Raw genomic sequence first — 22852 nt, forward strand, 5'->3', positions numbered from 1 at the left:
CTACAGCAGCTCTACAGATCAGTCAAACGTGCATCCTCTTCCGTCCCATCGTCTCTAAATTTGCACCACAGTGAATGTTATTTGTGTCTCTCCTCCTCCAGCAGTCGTTGGTCCAGTACTGCGCATCATGTCCTCCTCCTCGTCTCGGGCATCGTGCGTCGCCGCATCTTACCGCAGTAGCCTCCGGTGCGCTCAGCGAGCAGGATGACGGAGAGCTCATTTCACTTGCAGCCCACTCATCGGTATGAGAGGTGATCCGTGCCACGCGGAGGCAGGAGGGGAGACGAGGAGAGCGGAAGTGTATGAGGGGTTGTTGATGCCGCAGGGGAGGCTTTTGTAAACCGCTTATAGTGATCACGGTTACAGTGATCAACCGCTTCTATGGATCAAAAAGCACTGGACAGAATCATTCCTATAAAAATGCTGTTTAAATTATTTGATTATAGTATTCAAGTAGTCCATTTATAGTGTTCATTTTGGGTCTTTTCATACATGACACTCTCTCACTCTCATCTTCAACTGCTTATCCGGGGTCGGGGTCGCGGGGGCAACAGCTCCAGCAGGGGACCCCAAACTTCCCTTTCCCGGGCCACATTAACCAGCTCTGACTGGGGGATCCCGAGGCGTTCCCAGGCCAGTGTGGAGATATAATCTCTCCACCTAGTCCTGGGTCTTCCCCTTGGTCTCCTCGCAGCTGGTCGTGCCTGGAACACCTCCAAAGGAAGGTGTCCAGGGGGCATCCTTACTAGATGCCCGAACCACCTCAGCTGGCTCCTTTCGACGCAAAGGAGCAGCGGCTCTACTCCGAGTCCCTAAAGGATGACTGAGCTTCTCACCCTATCTCTAAGGGAGACGCCAGCCACCCTCCTGAGGAAACCCATTTCGGCCGCTTGTACCCGCGATCTAGTTCTTTTGGTCATGACCCAGCCCTCATGACCATAGGTGAGAGTAGGAACGAAGATTGACCGGTAGATCGAAAGCTTTGCCTTCCGGCTCAGCTCTCTTTCGTCACAACGGTGCGGTAAAGCGAATGCAATACTGCCCTCTGTTGCTCCGATTCTCCGGCCAATCTCATGTTCCATAGTCCCGAGGTACTTGAACTCCTTCACTTGGGGTAAGGACTCATTCCCTACCCGGAGTAAGCAATCCATCGGTTTCCTGCTGAGAACCATGGCCTCAGATTTAGAGGTGCTGATCCTCATCCCAGCGAACCGACTGGTTTGCAGCCGAGTGTGAAGCGGTTCATACATGACAATATATGGAAAAACATTTTAAAACTACGTTAGACTTTTGTTGAATTTTTATTTATTTTTTTTTTACTTTACTCTCTTTGCCTTGCGGACCGTCTGCTTTCTGGCTGGATACCTGCTGCGGGCATATTATGACGGGAAAAGGAAAGTAATTTTCTCTGAATACCAAATGCGTACAGGGAAAGCACTTGGTTGCAGCCGCCCTCATCAAGTGGATTGATATCGCCTGGTCACGTAACGCCCCCAAAGTGAAACTCTGCCAATTCAACCGGACCGGCGCCCGTCCCCCTCCACGCCGCTTACGGGTGAGAGAACAAGGAACCCCGTCAAAGGGGTGCTGTTCTGCGTGCACGCTCGCGCTGCAGAGCCGGCTAAAAACGGGAAAGCCTCACCTGCAGTGAGGGAAAAGGCAAAAGAATTGGCAGCGAGTCAGTAAAAAGCGAAGCGGTTCGTTTCATTACTTCATGCAATAAATATATAAATATCAATTAAATGGTAATCTGCATGAGAATTTTGGTAATAATCATCCGCTTACAGTGATCAATTTGACCTGGATAGACGTGATCACTATAAGTGTTTTCCACTGTATATATATATTGTTTTATATAGCCCATATAAATATGTAAACAAAAAAGGAATTATGGAAGGAAACAACAACTCAGTTTCCTAATCCACACAGAGCCTGAAATAAAATATGTCTTTTCTTAATTTATATAAGGTGAACTAAAAATGTAAATATATTGTATGTATTGTATTGTATTGTATTGTATTGTATTGTATTATCAGCTATGGTGTTACTTTATATTATTTTATATTTTCATGCAAAATAATGTGCTAATATTTTCTTGTGATGCACAAAAAGAGCACAAAAGAAGTATAATTTAAAGCTATATGTGGATTAGAAAACAACAACAAGTGCTAACAACTGTGACTCGATAGTGCTGCTGGGAGTGCTGCACAGCGTCACAATTTATTTTTAGAGTTAAAGGATATGAGATGATGAGATACTAAAATGACCTCTGGAAGTAAAGTCTGCTCCATCAGTAGTGAGATATAAAACAGTAAAAAAAAGTAGCCGGTGACGCTGCAGTCTCTCGCTTCCCGCCGCTCAGTGGCATTGTTCACTCCTCATACTATATTAATCTCCCCTCACATACACTCACCCTTGTAGCCTACGTCGCACAGCATCATCACAGCAGTAGATGAGTAGATTGAGAACACACACACACACACACACACACGCTCACACAATGGGAAGACGTCATGCACTGGTGTGCATAGTTTATCACTTTCTCCTCAAAAGTCCCTCCTCTCAGGGGATTTTTCACTCATCCATGTGCTTTAATCTGCAGCAGAAACCTGATTAAGCTCTCCTTTTTCTTGGTGACTGATTTAACTTAAAGGTGAGAACAACATGTTCCTCAAAATATTTCTGCTGGGCTGTACCTGCAGTATTTCTATGGGATGTTTACAGGTGAGAATGATCAGACCTCACACACTGCATCCATGTGTGCATCTGCTGTTTCACATTTTATTCCAATAACTGAAGCTGCACTGAAGCTGCACTGAACATGAGAATAACACTTGGGGGGGCAGTGCTGTCTATCTCTGTACCTTTTTTTTATACCACCACTGGGGGGCACCAACATCCACACATTTTAAAATGCTTTTTTAATTGCCACCAAATCACATGTATAAAGTAATTAAACTACTATGACCCTGATTTGATGAGCAATAACCTTTAAATGGGGGGTTAGAAGAAATAGGTGTCTGAAGAAAATATGTTTTTCTTGCAGTGTACAGTAGTTTGACATTAGCTTCAAATTCAGCCTTTACCATTATATTTAAGTTGCAACTAGCCAGTTGACCTTTCAAGATAATCAGTTAATTACAACAAGCAAGTATCATGATTTATGTCATATCATGTCAGAAATACTTTAATTTATCTCTGGAGATGTTTCTCTATCTGCCCACTGAAGTTTCATCTAATGATAAAATAAATGTTTGATTTGCACGGTGGACATGAGGATGTCGCTTATCAAACTCGGCTCCAAGAATACAATTGGATAAATCTTATAAAAAAAGGCCTTTAAAATGGATCCCATCTAGTGTGGCCAATGTATGGAAACCCATTTCTGCCAGAAAAAAAAAAAAAAAAGATGAAACGTTATGCATGATAAATAAAAAAAAAAACCTGATTGCAACATTTAAGTTATACATTTTAGTTACAAATAAAAAAGTGTGAAATAGCAAGGCAAGATTTGCACTTGTTATATCTTTTAATGTCTACTTACGTTAAAAGTAAGTAAGTAGTAAATGTGTTAAGTCAAAAGTTTGAGTTACTAAGTCAAAATTATGAAATAGTAAGTCAACATTTGCACATACTATCTTTTAATGTTTACTTACCGAGTCAAAAGTTTGAGTTACTAAATCGAAATTATGAGATAATTATGAGTTAGTCATAATTGTAGTGGGATGGTTAAAAGTTCAAATTTGACTTACTAAATCAAAAGCTTGAGATACTACAAGTCAAAAGTTTGAGTTATTAAGTCAAAATTAAGACATCCAAGTTAAATATTATGAGATAATCAAAGTTAGTGAGATAGTGAGTTCAGTTTGTGCTGGTCAAGTCAAACTTTTGAGTCACAATCTCATAAATATTTAGCTAAAATAGTGTCACGAGTATTTTTATTTAAATCTCACACATTTTTTTTCCCTTTTCCTGCTGTAAATGGGCTTCCATACCGCTGCATGTTTTCTACCGAAAGGATTTGAATATTTCGCCTCTCGCCCAATATGAGTTGCTATAAGCTCAAGCCTCCCATGACCCTGCAAAGGATACGTGGGTGTGTAGATAACAGATGCATGAATGAATGATTGAGGCTGACAGACGGCTGACGTCCACTAAAAAAACTCTTAAAACACCGATAAGTCCACTTTTATAACTAACTATTCATAGTCTGTGAAGGTCAAGACGTCAGGAAACTATCATTTAAATGTTTTTTTTGTGTGAATATTATTTTATTGATATAATATCTTAACCAACATTCTCTCCAATGCAGCTTTGACAAAAACACTTGGCACTGAAACCCTTATAATCTAAAAGAAACTCAAAGACTTGATTAAGGTAAAAATCTCAATACACATAGACGCTCAGTGCGTGTTACCTTGACAGGACACTACTCTCGTCCCGGCTTCTTTTTTTAGAAATCTATCATCTATTTCTCACCTGAAAAACAGGAATAGTGTTAAAAGTTGTAAATGAAAAAGAGTGTGGGAGTGGTTTTGTCAGGATTTATTCATGCATTTTTTATCACACAATTTCATTCCATCTGCCAACCGAGTAAAGTAAACCAAGTTAAGTACAAAGTGTCCATTCTTAAATGCTTTACATCCACTTGAAAAGTAGCTCATCATTTTGACAAATCAGATGGTTGTATCCTGTGAAACTGTTTTCTTGTATGCAAATGGCTATGAGTGGCGTGTACAATCAGTAGTTTTCAAAAGTAAGTTTTCATTTAATGCCAGAAACATTACAGTAGCTGTTTTTTCTCAAATGGTAGGTACCGCATTTGGGAATGAAACTTAAATATCTCAATGTAGAGACAATGAAATAAATATCTAAAAGACAGCACAAGGTTTTTTCCCCTCCATTTCAAAGCAATTTATACTTTAAATGGAGGACAAGCTTTTTGAAAACCTAATAAAAATGCTTTTATTAATCTGACATTTTAACATCCAATGTTATTCTGTAATATCTTCAATAATATTCATACAACAAACAGAAGAATGTCAGATTATTAAAGACATGGTAATTAAAAGGAAAACGTGCCTTGGTTCTCTTCAGTCTTTAGAGGACATATTTGTTACCTGATGGCGTTTCATCAAGGCTCATTGTAGCAGCCTGATTTTGAGAAGGTTATTTTTTAAGAGAAAAAGGTTTACAGTTTTCCTTTAAAACTCATCTCACTGATTTTTATTAAAGCGCCCAACAGCACCCCTTAAATCCCCAAATTTCCTCCCAGCTGAGCTCGCTGTCGATGTTTTGAAACTCAGCACAGTCCACAGCTGAGTTTCAAAAACATCTGTCATCTATTTTGAAGCTAAATCCTCAATCACAAAATATACAGTGGCGTCTTTTTTTCCGGCAGTGTACAGTAAAAACATAAATATAAAATAGATTAGCAGCAGGGTGGCCTACAGTAAATGTTCGAGAGCAACCTGTAACCAGAAGGTCACAGGTTTGATGCCCACAGCAGTCCAGAGCGTCCTGCCCACTCACTGTGACTATCTCTGGGTAACAGCACCAGCTAAATGCTTAAGATATAAAACTATGGCAGCAAATGAGAATAGCCTATAATCTCAAAAAAGCTCACACTTTTTCTCCAAGACAAACAAAATAGGTTATCAGATCAAAAAAATATCATTTCTACTCCTGACTCTGGTGAATATGAAAATAATTACATTTCGGATTGAAGGGATACTGCCTCAAAAAAAAGCAATGATATAGTTGTATTTACATGAATATTACTCTGGCCTGTACTGTAGTATAATCATGGTCAAATCCATGATGCTGGTGTGAGTAAATGACTCGTTCCAGCGCATTTTGAACACACAAACAACAATAAATAATAAAGCAATGTGACATGTTTACATTCAAAAACTGTAAAACCAAACAAAATCCGATAAATATGTAGGACTAAACTAACAAAACTCAAAGAACAGTAACAAAAAATAGTCACATTTAAAATGAAAAAAGGAAGCATATATTACTCTGTTGCTATGACGATGATGCTGATTGATGAAATGCCATATTGTTTTTCATCACATTCATACCTCACCTATTGAAATATAAAATAAAGACTTGTACTTAATAGAGGTTTGCCATGTTGCAGGCTTAGTATACAAGAACACTGCAACCTCACCAAAGAAAAACAAGAAAATTTAAATACATTTATCATTACAGCATCCTCAGAAGTCCGACACCTGGCGAGTTGTTTTTGTCGTGGTATCCGAAGATTCACCTGTTCGTGTTTCAGTGGTAACCATGTGCCGGGTGATCCTGGTGGTCTTGGTCACCATGGTGAGAGTTCCCTCCTCGGCGGAGGAGACTTGGTGCTCTTCGGACAATTCCTTCGTGGTGAAGTCGTGCCCTGAGGTGTGGAGGCAGAAAGACCCCGAGACGTCAACATCACCTCCCATCTCCCCCTTCCGCTGGGCCTGAGGAGAACCCTCTGGGGTTATCTGGAGGAAGCCTGGGGGAGGAGGAGAGGAAACAAGCCGAGGCAAGTAGAGGAAAGGAAGAAAGGAGAGGAGAGGATGATAGGTGAGGAAATCAAGAGGGAAACTTAGTCTTATGTAGCAGAGACAAAACAGGAGATTATATATTAGTAATTTATAGAATAAACACAAACAAAACAAATCACAGGCAATAGCAAGAATAAATGATGTATAATGTAAAGCGTATTGTAATATCTCTTTGATAATATAGTGAAATAATGCAAGTATAAAACACACATACAAAACTTATACATAATATGAACATTATTAATTCTGGACAGCCCAGTTGCCAGGATTTTTTTTTGGCATTGGACGTTTTCTGCACACCGGGGGATACATTGAATGTCGACGTGTGGTGGATGGGTCCAACAAACACAAATGCATCACGTCACAATCAGCTGTTCGTTCGTGTCATTTGTCATTTTCACTGTACAAACGTAGTAGTTTTAAGTCCAACCATGTAGTTCTTTCCTAAACCTAACTATTGTGGTTTGGTTGCATTGTTACGTTATGTTGTTACATTATTATTTGAACACAAGCCATGATCTTTTCTCTAACCTCAACCAAGTAATTTTGTTGCCTAAACCTAACCAATCGTTTCACAACTTTAACCACGTGGCATTGCGTTTCTACGAGCGTCATAGGAGGCTGATATGAAACGTATAAACGGCACCATTCAACGTATCCGTGGTTTGCAGAAACGTCCAATGCCAAAAAAAAATTCTGCCGACTGGGTTGTTCTGGAAGATTTGTGCAATTATTCACTGACTCCTTTAAATGAGTACTCCAGTGGTTTAATATTGCACGTTCAAATTTGGGGAACTTGTGAAAGACGAATACAATCTTTCAGTCCTTAATATAAGTCCTAAACTTCCCATGATGCAACTAGACTGCGGTGTTTGAATAAAAAGAGAGCCTACACTGTATATGTACTATTGAATATATAACTTGAAGAGTCTTTGTAAACAAGTAATCAAGTCATTTACTCTTTAACAAGTACACAATAAAACGTGCTTGACTTGGATACCATCAACCTTTGTAAGAGTCTATATCTAATTGTTCAAATGTCTTGTCATCTCAGTTTGAAGCTTCCTTTACTCTTACCTGTGGAGTGTGGCTTCAGGGTGAACTTAGGGACCTTGAACCAGGAGGGAGACTCTTTCTCTTCAGACTCCCTGCTTTGGCTCTCGACCTCGCTCCAGGTCTGGACCTTTGCGGAGCTGAAGTCCATGGTGAAACTAGCAGGGGACGCTGAGCTGTCCCTGTCCAGCATATCTGTTCTGGCATGAGATGTCACCACGTCCTTCGAGAGATCCTCACTAAAACCAGCAAAGTCCATCTTGCCTGATTTTAGTTTAAACCCTTTAGTGTCTCCCTCCACTTCCCCTGGTGATGAATCCTTTCCCAGTTTCACCCTCATTTCGGTGTCCTCCCCCTCTGCAGCCATCTTGCCATACGGAGAGGTCAACTCCACCTTTGGAAGTTTGATTTTGCCACTGAATGTCCCTTTGTCTTTTTCACCGTTGAGACCAGAACTTGAACCTTCGCCCTTTAGATTGACATCATACGACCCGGATTTGCCAGGAGAAAATGACACAGCAGCTGATTTATCTTTGGACTTCCCAAAGCTCGGCTTCATTTTGATTTTGGGCATCTTCACTTTGACGTCCTCAGATGTCGTCTCCTCTTCCAGGAGGCGCTCTGTGCATGCAGCGGGCTCATCCGTTTGTGGTGGATTTACCAAGACAAAGACTGCTTTCTTTACTTTGGGTATTTTAGGGCCCTCATACTGAATTTCTGGCTTATAGAGGTTCATTCTTCCCTCGGGAGAGGAGATGGAGGGTAATGGGACACCAAACTTAGGGATTTTGATTTTCTTGCCTTTTTCTGTTTTGTCTTCATCTTCATCCTGTAATGTACCAATATCAAACTCTATGTCTGGTATCCTGGGGACTTTGATTTCCGCTCTGGATGACGAGGGGCCACCCTCTCCGCCTGTTCCTAAGTCGGCTGAGCCTTGTTTGGTTTTCAGACTAACACTTGGTAATGTAACCTCTGGCACTGGGATGTTAATACGATCTTTGTTCTCTTTATGTCCGTTGTGGGTTTCGACTTCAACTTCGTACTCAAATCTTTCTTTACCCTTGCATATGTGTTTGACTTGACCATCTAACTCCTCATCGCCACAGTTTTTGCATATTTTAACTTCAGCTTTTACATCTTTGCCAGTTTTCTTTTTTGGCATTCCGATCTTGAATTTTGATCCTTTGACTTTAGGCCCCTTTACTTTGCTGCTGGTTCCCGCTGTGTTAAGATCCAAGTCAGGTAGTTCAACTATTTTCCTGTCTTTTTTGCCCTCTCCTTTATGAAGTCCTATATCAAACTCCAGGTCTCCTTTTGGACCTTTGACATCTATTGTTGGCATCTTGAGTTTAAGACCTTTGTGCTCTCCCTCAACATGCAGATCATCTTCCCCATGAGCCTCTGTGTCTTGTTTAGGTTTACTAAGTGTCACATCAATATCCAGATCTGGTGATGTGACTTGTGGCACTTTAATTTTCCCTCCTGCCTCAACGGTTGGTAAGTTGATCTCTGCTTCACCTGATTTATTCGTCGACACTGATATACCCCCCTTTGGAAGTTTAACATGTGGACCTTTGAACTTTCCTCCTGTGACTTCCATCTCTATAGCAGGTCCTTCAATTGAAGGTTTTCCTTTTGGAAGAGATATGTCAACTTTAGGCATCTTGAATTTTCCTCCATCACCCTTAATTTCAACTTTGGGACCATCTGTCTTTCCTTTTGGCAGTGAAAAGTCTACTGAAGGCATTGTAATGTGTGGCATTTTAGATTTGCCTCCCTCAATCTCAAACTCTGCGCCTTCAATTTTACTAGATTTTATTTTGGGTAGAGAGACGTCAACATCTGGCATTTTCATGTGAGGCATTTTGAATTTTCCTCCTGTTCCTCCCTCTACTTCAACATCTGGACCTTCGATCTTTCCTTTGGGCAGAGAAATGTCAAAATCCGGCATTTTCCAGTGAGGCATTTTGAATTTCCCCTCAGTATCTCCCTCGATTTCAACATCTGGACCTTCAATCTTTCCTTTGGGCAGAGAGATGTCAAAATCTGGCATTTTCCAATGAGGCATTTTTAATTTTCCTCCAGTTCCTCCCTCTACTTCAACATCTGGACCTTCAATCTTTCCTTTAGGCAGAGAGAAGTCGATGTCGGGCATTTTCATGTGAGGCATTTTGAATTTTCCTCCTGTTCCTCCCTCTACTTCAACATCTGGACCTTCAATCTTTCCTTTGGGCAGAGAGATGTCTATGTTGGGCATTTTCATATGAGGCATTTTGAATTTTCCTCCGGTACCTCCCTCCATTTCAACTTCTGGACCCTCGATCTTTCCTTTGGGCAGAGAGATGTCGATGTTGGGCATTTTCATGTGAGGCATTTTGAATTTTCCTCCTGTTCCTCCCTCCATTTCAACATCTGGACCTTCAATCTTTCCTTTGGGCAGAGAGATGTCGATGTTGGGCATTTTCATATGAGGCATTTTGAATTTTCCTCCTGTTCCTCCCTCTACTTCAACATCTGGACCTTCAATCTTTCCTTTGGGCAGAGAGATGTCAAAATCTGGCATTTTCATATGAGGCATTTTGAATTTTCCTCCTGTTCCTCCCTCTACTTCAACATCTGGACCTTCAATCTTTCCTTTGGGCAGAGAGAAATCAATGTCGGGCATTTTCATGTGAGGCATTTTGAATTTTCCTCCTGTTCCTCCCTCTACTTCAACATCTGGACCTTCGATCTTTCCTTTGGGCAGAGAGATGTCAAAATCTGGCATTTTCATATGAGGCATTTTGAATTTTCCTCCGGTACCTCCCTCCATTTCAACATCTGGACCCTCGATCTTTCCTTTGGGCAGAGAGATGTCGATGTTGGGCATTTTCATGTGAGGCATTTTGAATTTTCCTCCGGTACCTCCCTCCATTTCAACTTCTGGACCCTCGATCTTTCCTTTGGGCAGAGAGATGTCTATGTTGGGCATTTTCATGTGAGGCATTTTGAATTTTCCTCCTGTTCCTCCCTCCATTTCAACATCTGGACCTTCAATCTTTCCTTTGGGCAGAGAGATGTCGATGTTGGGCATTTTCATATGAGGCATTTTGAATTTTCCTCCTGTTCCTCCCTCTACTTCAACATCTGGACCTTCAATCTTTCCTTTGGGCAGAGAGAAATCGATGTCGGGCATTTTCATGTGAGGCATTTTGAATTTTCCTCCTGTACCTCCCTCCATTTCAACATCTGGACCTTCAATCTTTCCTTTGGGCAGAGAAATGCCAATGTTGGGCATTTTCATGTGGGGCATTTTGTATTTTCCTCCAGTACCTCCCTCTATTTCAACATCTGGACCTTCAATCTTTCCTTTGGGCAGAGAGATATCGATGTCGGGCATTTTCATGTGAGGCATTTTGAATTTTCCTCCTGTTCCCCCCTCTAATTCAACATCTGGACCTTCAATCTTTCCTTTGGGCAGAGAGATGTCAAAATCTGGCATCTTCATATGAGGCATTTTGAATTTTCCTCCTGTTCCTCCCTCAATTTCAATGTCTGGACCTTCAGTCTTTCCTTTGGGCAGAGAAATGTCAACATCTGGACCTTCAATTTTTCCTTTGGGCAGAGAAATGCCAATGTTGGGCATTTTCATGTGGGGCATTTTTAATTTTCCTCCAGTACCTCCCTCCATTTCAACGTCTGGACCTTCAATCTTTCCTTTGGGCAGAGAGAAGTCAATGTTGGGCATTTTCATGTGGGGCATTTTGAATTTTCCTCCGGTACCTCCCTCCATTTCAACATCTGGACCCTCGATCTTTCCTTTGGGCAGAGAGATGTCGATGTTGGGCATTTTCATGTGAGGCATTTTGAATTTTCCTCCGGTACCTCCCTCCATTTCAACTTCTGGACCCTCGATCTTTCCTTTGGGCAGAGAGATGTCGATGTTGGGCATTTTTATATGAGGCATTTTGAATTTTCCTCCTGTTCCTCCCTCTACTTCAACATCTGGACCTTCAATCTTTCCTTTGGGCAGAGAGAAATCGATGTCGGGCATTTTCATGTGAGGCATTTTGAATTTTCCTCCTGTACCTCCCTCCATTTCAACATCTGGACCTTCAATCTTTCCTTTGGGCAGAGAAATGCCAATGTTGGGCATTTTCATGTGGGGCATTTTGTATTTTCCTCCAGTACCTCCCTCTATTTCAACATCTGGACCTTCAATCTTTCCCTTGGGCAGAGAGAAATCGATATCGGGCATTTTCATATGAGGCATTTTGAATTTTCCTCCAGTACCTCCCTCTATTTCAACATCTGGACCTTCAATCTTTCCTTTGGGCAGAGAGAAGTCAATGTTGGGCATTTTCATGTGGGGCATTTTGAATTTTCCTCCGGTACCTCCCTCCATTTCAACATCTGGACCCTCGATCTTTCCTTTGGGCAGAGAGATGTCGATGTTGGGCATTTTCATGTGAGGCATTTTGAATTTTCCTCCTGTACCTCCCTCCATTTCAACATCTGGACCTTCAATCTTTCCTTTGGGCAGAGAAATGCCAATGTTGGGCATTTTCATGTGGGGCATTTTGTATTTTCCTCCAGTACCTCCCTCTATTTCAACATCTGGACCTTCAATCTTTCCCTTGGGCAGAGAGAAATCGATATCGGGCATTTTCATATGAGGCATTTTGAATTTTCCTCCAGTACCTCCCTCTATTTCAACATCTGGACCTTCAATCTTTCCTTTGGGCAGAGAGATGTCGATGTCGGGCATTTTCATGTGAGGCATTTTGAATTTTCCTCCTGTTCCCCCCTCTAATTCAACATCTGGACCTTCAATCTTTCCTTTGGGCAGAGAGATGTCAAAATCTGGCATCTTCATATGAGGCATTTTGAATTTTCCTCCTGTACCTCCCTCCATTTCAACGTCTGGACCTTCAATCTTTCCTTTGGGCAGAGAGAAGTCAATGTTGGGCATTTTCATGTGGGGCATTTTGAATTTTCCTCCGGTACCTCCCTCCATTTCAACATCTGGACCCTCGATCTTTCCTTTGGGCAGAGAGATGTCGATGTTGGGCATTTTCATATGAGGCATTTTGAATTTTCCTCCTGTACCTCCCTCTATTTCAACATCTGGACCTTCAATCTTTCCTTTGGGCAGAGAGAAGTCAATGTTGGGCATTTTCATATGAGGCATTTTGAATTTTCCTCCTGTACCTCCCTCAATTTCAATGTCTGGACCTTCAGTCTTTCCTTTGGGCAGAGAAATGTCAACATCTGGACCTTCAATTTTTCCTTTGGGCAGAGAAATGCCAATGTTGGGCATTTTCATGTGAGGCATTTTGAATTTTCCTCCGGTACCTCCTTCCATTTCAACGTCTGGACCTTCGATCTTTCCTTTGGGCAGAGAAATGTCAACATCTGGCATTTTCATATGAGGCATTTCGAATTTTCCTCCAGTACCTCCCTCAATTTCAACATCTGGACCTTCAATCTTTCCTTTGGGCAGAGAAATGTCAACATCTGGACCTTCAATTTTTCCTTTGGGCAGAGAAATGCCAATGTTGGGCATTTTCATGTGAGGCATTTTGAATTTTCCTCCCGTCCCACCCTCTATTTCAACATCTGGACCTTCAATCTTTCCCTTGGGCAGAGAGAAGTCAATGTTGGGCATTTTCATGTGAGGCATTTTGAATTTTCCCCCAGTACCTCCCTCCATTTCAACATCTGGACCTTCAACTTTTCCTTTGGGGAGAGAGATGTCAACATTTGGCATTTTCATGTGAGGCATTTTGAATTTTCCTCCAGTACCTCCCTCTATTTCAACATCTGGACCTTCAATCTTTCCTTTGGGGAGAGAGATGTCAACATTTGGCATTTTCATGTGAGGCATTTTGAATTTTCCTCCAGTACCTCCCTCCATTTCAACATCTGGACCTTCAACTTTTCCTTTGGGGAGAGAGATGTCAACATTTGGCATTTTCATGTGAGGCATTTTGAATTTTCCTCCAGTACCGCCCTCCATTTCAACGTCTGGACCTTCAATCTTTCCTTTGGGCAAAGAGAAGTCAATGTTGGGCATTTTCATGTGGGGCATTTTGAATTTTCCTCCAGTACCTCCCTCCATTTCAACATCTGGACCTTCGATCTTTCCTTTGGGCAGAGAGATCTCAAAATCTGGCATCTTCATATGAGGCATTTTGAATTTTCCTCCAGTACCTCCCTCCATTTCAACTTCTGGACCTTCAATTTTTCCTTTGGGCAGAGAAATGCCAATGTTGGGCATTTTCACGTGAGGCATTTTGAATTTTCCTCCGGTACTTCCTTCCATTTCAACGTCTGGACCTTCAATCTTTCCTTTGGGCAGAGAGAAATCGATGTCGGGCATTTTCATATGAGGCATTTTGAATTTTCCTCCAGTACCTCCCTCAATTTCAACGTCTGGACCTTCAATCTTTCCTTTGGGCAGAGAGATGTCGATGTCGGGCATTTTTATATGAGGCATTTTGAATTTTCCTCCAGTACCTCCCTCTATTTCAACATCTGGACCTTCAATCTTTCCTTTGGGCAGAGAGAAGTCAATGTTGGGCATTTTCATGTGAGGCATTTTGAATTTTCCTCCTGTTCCTCCCTCCATTTCAACATCTGGACCTTCGATCTTTCCTTTGGGCAGAGAGATGTCGATGTTTGGCATTTTCATGTGAGGCATTTTGAATTTTCCTCCAGTACCTCCCTCTATTTCAACATCTGGACCTTCAATCTTTCCTTTGGGCAGAGAGATGTCAAAATCGGGCATTTTCATATGAGGCATTTTGAATTTTCCTCCTGTTCCTCCCTCTACTTCAACATCTGGACCTTCAATCTTTCCTTTGGGCAGAGAGAAGTCGATGTCAGGCATTTTCATATGAGGCATTTTGAATTTTCCTCCTGTACCTCCCTCCATTTCAACGTCTGGACCTTCGATCTTTCCTTTGGGCAGAGAAATGCCAATGTTGGCCATTTTCACGTGAGGCATTTTGAATTTTCCTCCTGTTCCTCCCTCCATTTCAACATCTGGACCTTCGATCTTTCCTTTGGGCAGAGAGATGTCGATGTTTGGCATTTTCATGTGAGGCATTTTGAATTTTCCTCCTGTTCCTCCCTCTACTTCAACATCTGGACCTTCAATCTTTCCTTTGGGCAGAGAGATGTCAAAATCTGGCATTTTCATGTGAGGCATTTTGAATTTTCCTCCTGTTCCTCCCTCCATTTCAACGTCTGGACCTTCGATCTTTCCTTTGGGCAGAGAGATGTCGATGTTGGGCATTTTCATGTGAGGCATTTTGAATTTTCCTCCAGTACCTCCCTCTACTTCAACATCTGGACCTTCGATCTTTCCTTTGGGCAGAGAGATGTCGATGTTGGGCATTTTCATGTGAGGCATTTTGAATTTTCCTCCGGTACCTCCCTCAATTTCAACATCTGGACCTTCGATCTTTCCTTTTGGAAGTGATGCATCAAGATCTCCAGATTTCCCTGTGGGAAGGGACACATCTATTGATGGCATTGCTATGTGAGGCATTTTGAATTTTCCTTCACCTCCTTTTAGTTCCAATTCTGGTCCTTCAATCTTAGGTGACTTTCCTTTAGGAAGGGACAAGTCAATGTCAGGCATCTTGATGTTAGGCATCTTGAATTTTCCCCCTTGTCCATCAACCTTTGCTTCATGCTTTACTTTTGGCAGGGATACATCTAGGTCTATTTTGGGAATGGAAACGTCAATCGTTGGCATTTTGGGAATTTTGAGGTTTCCCTCATAACCTCTAATATCAGCCTCTGAGACATCAACTTCTGCTTTGGGGAGAAGAACCTCAGTCTCTGGTGTATTAGCTGCTGGTAGTGACAGCTCGACAGAGGGCATCTTAACCTTGCCCTTAGACTCAAGGTGACCACTTGGCTTACCTAAATCTTTTTCTTTAGAGCCAAATCCTGGCAATGAGAACTTGGGGAATTTCATTTTGAATTTTGATTTATCATCTGGGCTCTCAACATTGATTTCCGGTTTAGAAATGCCAATTTTCCCCTTTTTCACTTTAACATCCACATCAGGACAAGACACGGATACATCTGCATGCTTTTTGGATATACCAAATGAGGGCATTTTAATTTTAGGTTTTTTGACCTTGACTTTTCCATGCCCATCAAACTCTACTGATGGTGCCCTAATCTCTCCTTCCACGTGTGGTGGGCTGAGGGAAACATCTCCCTTGGGGCCAGATATCGAAAAATCACCACTCTTGGTCTTTCCACCAAACCTGGGAAGAGAGAAACTGGGGACTTTGAGGGAGACATCAGGTAGATCGAAGCTGCCCCCTGAAGAAGGCCTGCCTCCCTCTGCTTTCAGAAGCTCCACTTCCACATCGTCAGCTTTCGGTTTAGCGAGGCCAAAGTCTAGAGCCACTTTTGGAGCTGAGATGTCAACTGTTGGTAGTTTGACAGCAGGAAGTTTTAGGGATGCACCTGCACCTTCTACACCTGTCTCGATATCCGCACCTTTAACTTTCAACTTAGGTGGATTAATATCTCCTTTGAGACCAGACATCTTGAAATCTCCTGATGCTTCAGGACCACTGGTGTCCACTTTGAGGCTTTTGTCTTTTAGACCAGAGGGAAGGCTGAGGTCAAGATCAAATTTGGGGAGATTTATGTCAAGACTTGGCATGTGGAGTCCACCACCTTTTTTACCAGATAGGTCAACATTTGGCACTTCAAACTTTCCCTTTCCAGATGGTCCTTCAATATTGATATCTCCCTCTACTTTTCCCACCGGAACTGAAATGTCAACAACTGGCATTGCTACCTCTCCTCCCTTCAACTCTGGTCCTTCCAGTTTGACATTGCCTTCTGGCAGGTTCATCTTTGGAAGTGAAACGTCAAATTTGGGCAATTTGAATTTGCCTCCTTTTACCTCAGGACCCTCAATACTGAGGTCAGCCTTTCCTTTGGGGAGTGACAGATCAATGTCTGGCATGTTGATTTTTCCTCCCTTAAGTTCAGGACCTTCAACATTGACATCAACTCCCTTTGCTTTCATTTTAGGAAGAGATATATCAACAGTGGGCATGTGGAACTTGCCTCCTTTTCCAGCATGTCCCTCAATGTCAATTTCTCCTCCTGCTTTTCCTTTGGGGAGAGACAGGTCAATGTCTGGCATCTCAATCTTCCCTCCCTTTATGTCTGGGCCTTTTATTTCCACATCACCCTCAGGAAGACTCATTTTTGGTAAAGACATATCAAATTTTGGCATTTTAAATTTACCGCCCTTCATCTCAGGACCCTCAACATCAAGGTCAACTTTTCCTTTGGGAAGTGAAATGTCAACTGTTGGGATGTTGACCTTTCCTCCTTTAACATCAGGACCCTCAAGGCTGATATCTACATTGGGAGATTTTATTTTGGGCAGAGAAACATCAAGTGATGGCATGTTTAGCTTTCCACCTTTAACTTCAGGGCCTTCAATATTTATCTCTGGTCCCTTAGCTTTCATTTTAGGAAGAGAGATATCAACATTGGGCATGTGGAACTTGCCTCCTTTGCCAGCATGTCCTTCAATTTCAATTCCTCCTCCTGCTTTTCCTTTGGGAAGTGAAATATCGATGTCTGGCATTTCAATCTTCCCTCCCTTGATGTCTGGACCTTTTATTTTGAAATCACCTTCTGGAAGATGCACTTTTGGCAATGAGACATCAAATTTGGGCATTTTAAATTTACCCCCCTTCACCTCAGGACCCTCAATATCCAGGTCACCCTCAACTCTTCCTTTCGGGAGTGAAAAGTCACCTTTAAGTTCAGGTCCTTCAATATCAACATCAACTCCTTTTGCTTTGATTTTAGGAAGAGAGATATCAACCGAGGGCATGTGAAACTTGCCTCCTTTACCCACATGTCCCTCAATGTCAACATCTCCCTTCATCTTTCCTTTTGGGAGTGAAATATCAACCGTTGGCATTTCCACATTGCCCTCTGGCAGGTTCATCTTTGGAAGTGAAACGTCAAATTTGGGCATTTTGAATGTTCCTCCTTTTACGTCAGGACCCTCAAAACTGAGGTCAGCGCCAGCCTTTCCTTTGGGGAGAGACAGGTCGATGTCTGGCATGTTGATTTTTCCTCCCTTGATGTCCGGGCCTTTTATCTTGACATCACCCTCTGGGAGACTCACTTTTGGTAAAGAAACATTGAATTTTGGCATTTTAAATTTACCCCCCTTCATCTCAGGACCCTCAACGTCAAGGTCAAGTTTTCCTTTTGGGAGTGAAAGGTCAACAGTTGGCAAGTTAAACTTTCCTCCTTTTACATCAGGACCCTCAAGGCTGATATCTACCTCTGGAGACTTCATTTTAGGGAGTGAAATGTCACCTTTGACTTCAGGTCCTTGAATATCAACATCAACTCCCTTTGCTTTGATTTTAGGAAGCGAGATATCAAGTGTGGGCATGTGAAACTTGCCTCCTTTACCACCGTGCCCATCAATGTCAATATCCACGTCTGCTTTTCCTTTTGGAAGTGAAATATTAACAGTGGGCATTTCAATTTTTCCTTTCATATCTGGTCCTTCCACATTGGCATCAACCTTTGGGAGAGTCACCTTTGGTAGAGAAACATCAAATTTCGGCATTTTGAATTTCCCTCCTTTCACCTCAGGGCCTTCAACATTTATGTCACCCTCAACTTTTCCTTTGGGAAGTGAAATGTCAACCGTTGGGATCTTGACCTTTCCTCCTTTAACATCAGGACCCTCAAGGCTGATATCCACATTGGGAGATTTTATTTTGGGCAGAGAAACATCAAGTGAAGGCATGTTTAACTTTCCACCTTTAACTTCAGGGCCTTCAATATTTATCTCTGGTCCCTTAGCTTTCATTTTAGGAAGAGAGATGTCAACATTGGGCATGTGGAACTTGCCTCCTTTGCCAGCATGTCCTTCAATTTCAATTCCTCCTCCTGCTTTTCCTTTGGGGAGTGAAATATCGATGTCTGGCATTTCAATCTTCCCTCCCTTGATGTCTGGACCTTTTATTTTGACATCACCCTCTGGGAGATTCACTTTTGGCAATGAGACATCAAATTTGGGCATTTTAAATTTACTCCCCTTCACTTCAGGACCCTCAACATCGAGGTCACCCTGAATTTTTCCTTTGGGGAGTGAAATGTCAACGGTTGGCAAGTTAAACTTTCCTCCTTTTACATCGGGACCCTCAAGGCTGATATCTACCTCTGGAGACTTAATTTTAGGGAGTGACATGTCACCTTTGACTTCAGGTCCTTGAATATCAACATCAAGTCCTTTTGCTTTGACTTTAGGAAGAGAGATATCAAGTGAGGGCATGTGAAACTTGCCTCCTTTACCACCGTGCCCATCAATGTCAACATCTCCCGCTATTTTTCCTTTTGGAAGTGAAACATCAACAGTCGGCATTTCCATTTTTCCTTTTATGTCTGGTCCTTCCAGTTTGACATTGCCTTCTGGCAAGTTCATCTTTGGAAGTGAAACGTCAAATTTGGGCATTTTGAATTTGCCTCCTTTGACCTCCGGACCCCCAATACTGAGGTCAGCCTTTCCTTTGGGGAGTGACAGATCAATGTCTGGCATGGTGATTTTTCCTCCCTTAAACTCAGGACCTTTGACTTTTCCTTTAGGAAGTCCAATATCACAGGATGATATTTCAATATTCCCATCTTTTCCAGAGTGAATGTCAATATTGATGTCTCCCTGTGCTTTTCTTCTAGGAAGAGAGAGGTCGATTTTCGGCATTTCAAATTTCCGGCCTTTAACTTTCGGCCCTTGAAAATTCACATCTCCTCCAGGGAATTTTACAGCAGGGAGGGCGACGTCTACAGACGGCAGGCTGAATTTTCCTCCTTTTCCTTCACCTTCGAGAGTGATATCACCTTCCAATGTTCCTTGAGGGGTTGAGATGTCAATAGTTGGCATTTTAATTTCCCCAAGGCCAATATTTCCCTCAGGCATCTTCATCTTTGGCATCGATACATCAAATGTAGGCATCTTAAACTTGCCTCCTTTTCCTTTGGGTCCCTCAATATCTATTTTACCCTCTGCTTTTCCTTTTGGAAGAGAGATATCAACTGTCGGCATGTTTATTTTCCCTCCTTTAACCTCACTTCCCTTCAGGCCTAAATCTGCCTTAAACTCAGGACCTTCAATATCGATGTCACCGCCCTGTGATTTGATCTTCGGTAGGGACACATCTAAAGAAGGCATCTGGAACTTTCCTCCTTTGGCTCCGGGACCTTCGATCTTTACCTCCCCCTCTGGTGATTTCATAGCAGGAAGAGAGATGTCGAGCGACGGCATGTTGAACTTTGCTCCTCCTTTGACTTCAGGTCCTTCGATATCAATCTCACCCTCCCTGGTTTTCATCTTTGGGAGTGACACGTCAAAAGTTGGCATCTTGAACTTGGCTCCGCTAACACCACTGCCGTCAAGCTCCATGTTGCCCTCCACGTTTGCCTTGGGGAGTGAAAAGTCAACATTTGGAAGTTCAGGGTATTCTAGCTTCACGTCTCCTTCAGGTAGCTTCATTTTTGGGAGAGAAATGTCTAGAGAGGGCATGTTGAATTTGCCTCCTTTTACTTTACCGCCATCGATGTTAAAATCTCCCTCTACGTTTCCTTGGGGAACAGAGACATCAACAGTAGGCATCTTGATCTTTCCACCTTTGATTTCAGGTCCCTCCAAAACAAGCTCTCCCTCAGGAGACTTCATTTTTGGAAGAGTTATATCATATGAAGGCATTTTAAACTTGCCTCCTTTTCCCTCGATGTCAATCTCACCCTTGGATTTACCTTTCGGTAGAGAAATGTCTACTGATGGCATCTCAAGTTTCCCTCCTTTAATCTCTGGTAAGTCAACCTCAACCCCAGATGTCTCCATCTTAGGGAGTCTGACGTCGAGTGAGGGCATTTTGAACTTCCCTCCTTTTGCAGATGGACCCTCTATTTCAAAGTCACCCTCCATCTTTCCTTTTGGCATCGATATATCTAGAGAGGGCATCTGGATCTTACCTCCACCCTCAAGCTTGGGTGTCTCTATGTTCATGTGGCCTTCAGGTTGTTTCAGCTTTGGTAGAGAAACATCAAATGTAGGCATTTTGAATTTTCCTCCCTTCCCAGTAAGCCCTTCTACTTCAATGTCTCCTTCCATTTTGCCTTTGGGCAGAGAAATGTCAAGTGTTGGCATTTCAAATTTACCACCTTTCACTTCAGGGCCTTCGATGTCGACCTCCATCTCACCCGTCTTCATTTTAGGGAGGGAGATGTCAACCGATGGTAACTGAAATTTTCCTCCACCTTCAATATCGGTCATTCCTGCTTTGCCTTTGGGAAGCGTCAGGTCTACTTTGGGTAACTTGAAGCCTTCTCCTTTTATATTTACTTCTCCTTCTGGTGACTTCATTTTTGGGAGAGATATGTCAAACTCAGGCATTTTGAACTTCCCATCTCCACCAACAAAATAATCCATATCAACATCTCCACCCTCTGTTTTCAGCTTTGGGAGAGAGATGTCAACAGAAGGTAGACTGAATTTCCCGCCACCTTCTAGACCTTCAATATCCACACTGGATGATCCCATCTTTGGCAACGAGATGTCAACATTTGGCATGGAGATTTTGGGGCCTCTAAAAGTGCCCTCCACTTCATCAGGAATTCTGCGTCCAGTGTCAAATTCCAAATCAACATCAGGCACGGAGATGTCAATGGCAGGCATTTTGATTGCTCCTTCGTACTCTGGGAGTGAGACGCCCATGTCAGACTTTCCCTTCACTTTTGGTAAAGAAATATCAACAGAAGGCATTTGAATAGCTTTTCCGGAGAGATCTACTTCCATCTTTGGTTTGGCGATATTTGCCTCGGGGAAACCAATCTCACCACCTCCTTTGATTTCTACTTTTGGAGGTGTTATATCAGTCAGTGGCCCTTTCATCTCTTTGGCTTTCACCTTGATGTTGGCATCAATCTCATCTGAATAACGTGAGAGTCTAACTTTGGGTAGTTTCAACTTTGGCATTCTTAGCTTTGCATCTCCTTTGCCGACGTCTATATCAACTTTTCCCACAGCTGCATCAGCTCCTCCTCTGATGTCGATTTTGGGAGCTTTGATTTCTGCCTTTCCCTTCACAGCAGGCAAAGATGCTTCTGCTTTTCCCGAAGGAAGTGCAAACTCCACATCAGGCGCGTTAAGCTTAACCCCTCCCTTCTCCAAGTTTTTATCACCAGACAAACTGAACTCCACAGATGGTGGCTGGATGTTCACACCCGGAGGCTTCAGCTCCACAGATCCAGCTTCCAACGCTGAGCCGGACTTTGTGTATTTGGTCTTCGGAAAGGAGATTCCAAACTTGTGTCCTTTGGCTTTCACTTTAGCTCCAGGTATCTCAGGTGGAGAGATGTTCTCCTGTCCCTCGAGTCGTCCTGTTTCCACTTTTCCTCCTGTGCCTTCTCCAGTGTAACCCTTTGTTTTCATGTGGGGAAACCTGGGAGAACCAGTTAAAGAAAGGGAGTTGAGAAGAAGAAAAAAACATTGTAATATAGCCAAACAGATCAGCCTGTTCTCATTCCCAGGGCGTCAAATACGCTTTGTCACGTACGTCTGCGTTCGATACCGACCCGCAAGGCACCCTTTAGTGCTGGCATGCAACGCACTGGGCTTTCCATTAACTACAATGGAAACCCAACTGCGGCAACGGTAAGTGTACTAGGAAAGTGCGCCGGTAGTGACTGTAGTGGCGTAATTTAAAGGGCGAAAAGACACACACCTTGAGGTGGATGGGTCCAACAACACAGGGCCTTCATCCAGGTGACCGCTGTTCATGTCCCATGCGTTACATTTCATTTTCACTTTACAAACAGCTGATTGTGCGTGTCCCTTAATGTCCAGTCCCATTTTCACTGTACAAATGTAGTAGTTTTAAGTCCAACCAGTGGTTTTGTTGCCTAATCATAAGCAAGTGTTTTTGTTTAATTCACAACAATATGTGTTTACAGCGACTGAAAAGTGACACCGAAGGGTCTGACAAAGCGTTAGTATGTGACGAGTTGGGATGAGAACGTGTTGAACAGATACAGTTATTATTCAAAAATGCTTTGTAACACATGTTGCATCTAAAAACGTGTGCAAAAAAAACAGCCGTGCCGCTTTCATCCTTTTATCCAAGGTGCTTGGGAGGTAGCGCTCATGTTGCACCTGCCGTTACTAAGCAACCAAAACC

At 42.6% G+C, this 22852-nt stretch overlaps 1 protein-coding gene across 6 annotated transcripts in view; it reads right to left on the reverse strand.

Annotated features, from left to right (window-relative positions):
- Nucleotides 1-4530: 4530 nt before the first annotated feature.
- prx (periaxin) overlaps nucleotides 4531-22852 on the reverse strand; it is a 49029-nt gene continuing 30707 nt past the window's right edge. For 2 of the 6 annotated variants that reach the window (XM_074641153.1, XM_074641156.1), the window contains exons 8-9: nucleotides 7635-22117; nucleotides 4531-6505 (exon numbers count right to left, since the gene is read on the reverse strand). In XM_074641153.1, coding sequence (XP_074497254.1) covers nucleotides 6222-6505; nucleotides 7635-22117 — 14767 coding nt within the window. In that variant the 3' untranslated portion in view covers nucleotides 4531-6221. Of the gene's footprint in view, nucleotides 6604-7634; nucleotides 22118-22852 lie in introns of all 6 variants that reach the window. The other 4 variants (XM_074641157.1, XM_074641154.1, XM_074641158.1 and 1 more) reach the window with 4 other exon arrangements.

This window comes from Sebastes fasciatus, chromosome 7 (genome assembly GCF_043250625.1).
Source record: "Sebastes fasciatus isolate fSebFas1 chromosome 7, fSebFas1.pri, whole genome shotgun sequence".
NCBI classification, from domain to species: domain Eukaryota; kingdom Metazoa; phylum Chordata; class Actinopteri; order Perciformes; family Sebastidae; genus Sebastes; species Sebastes fasciatus.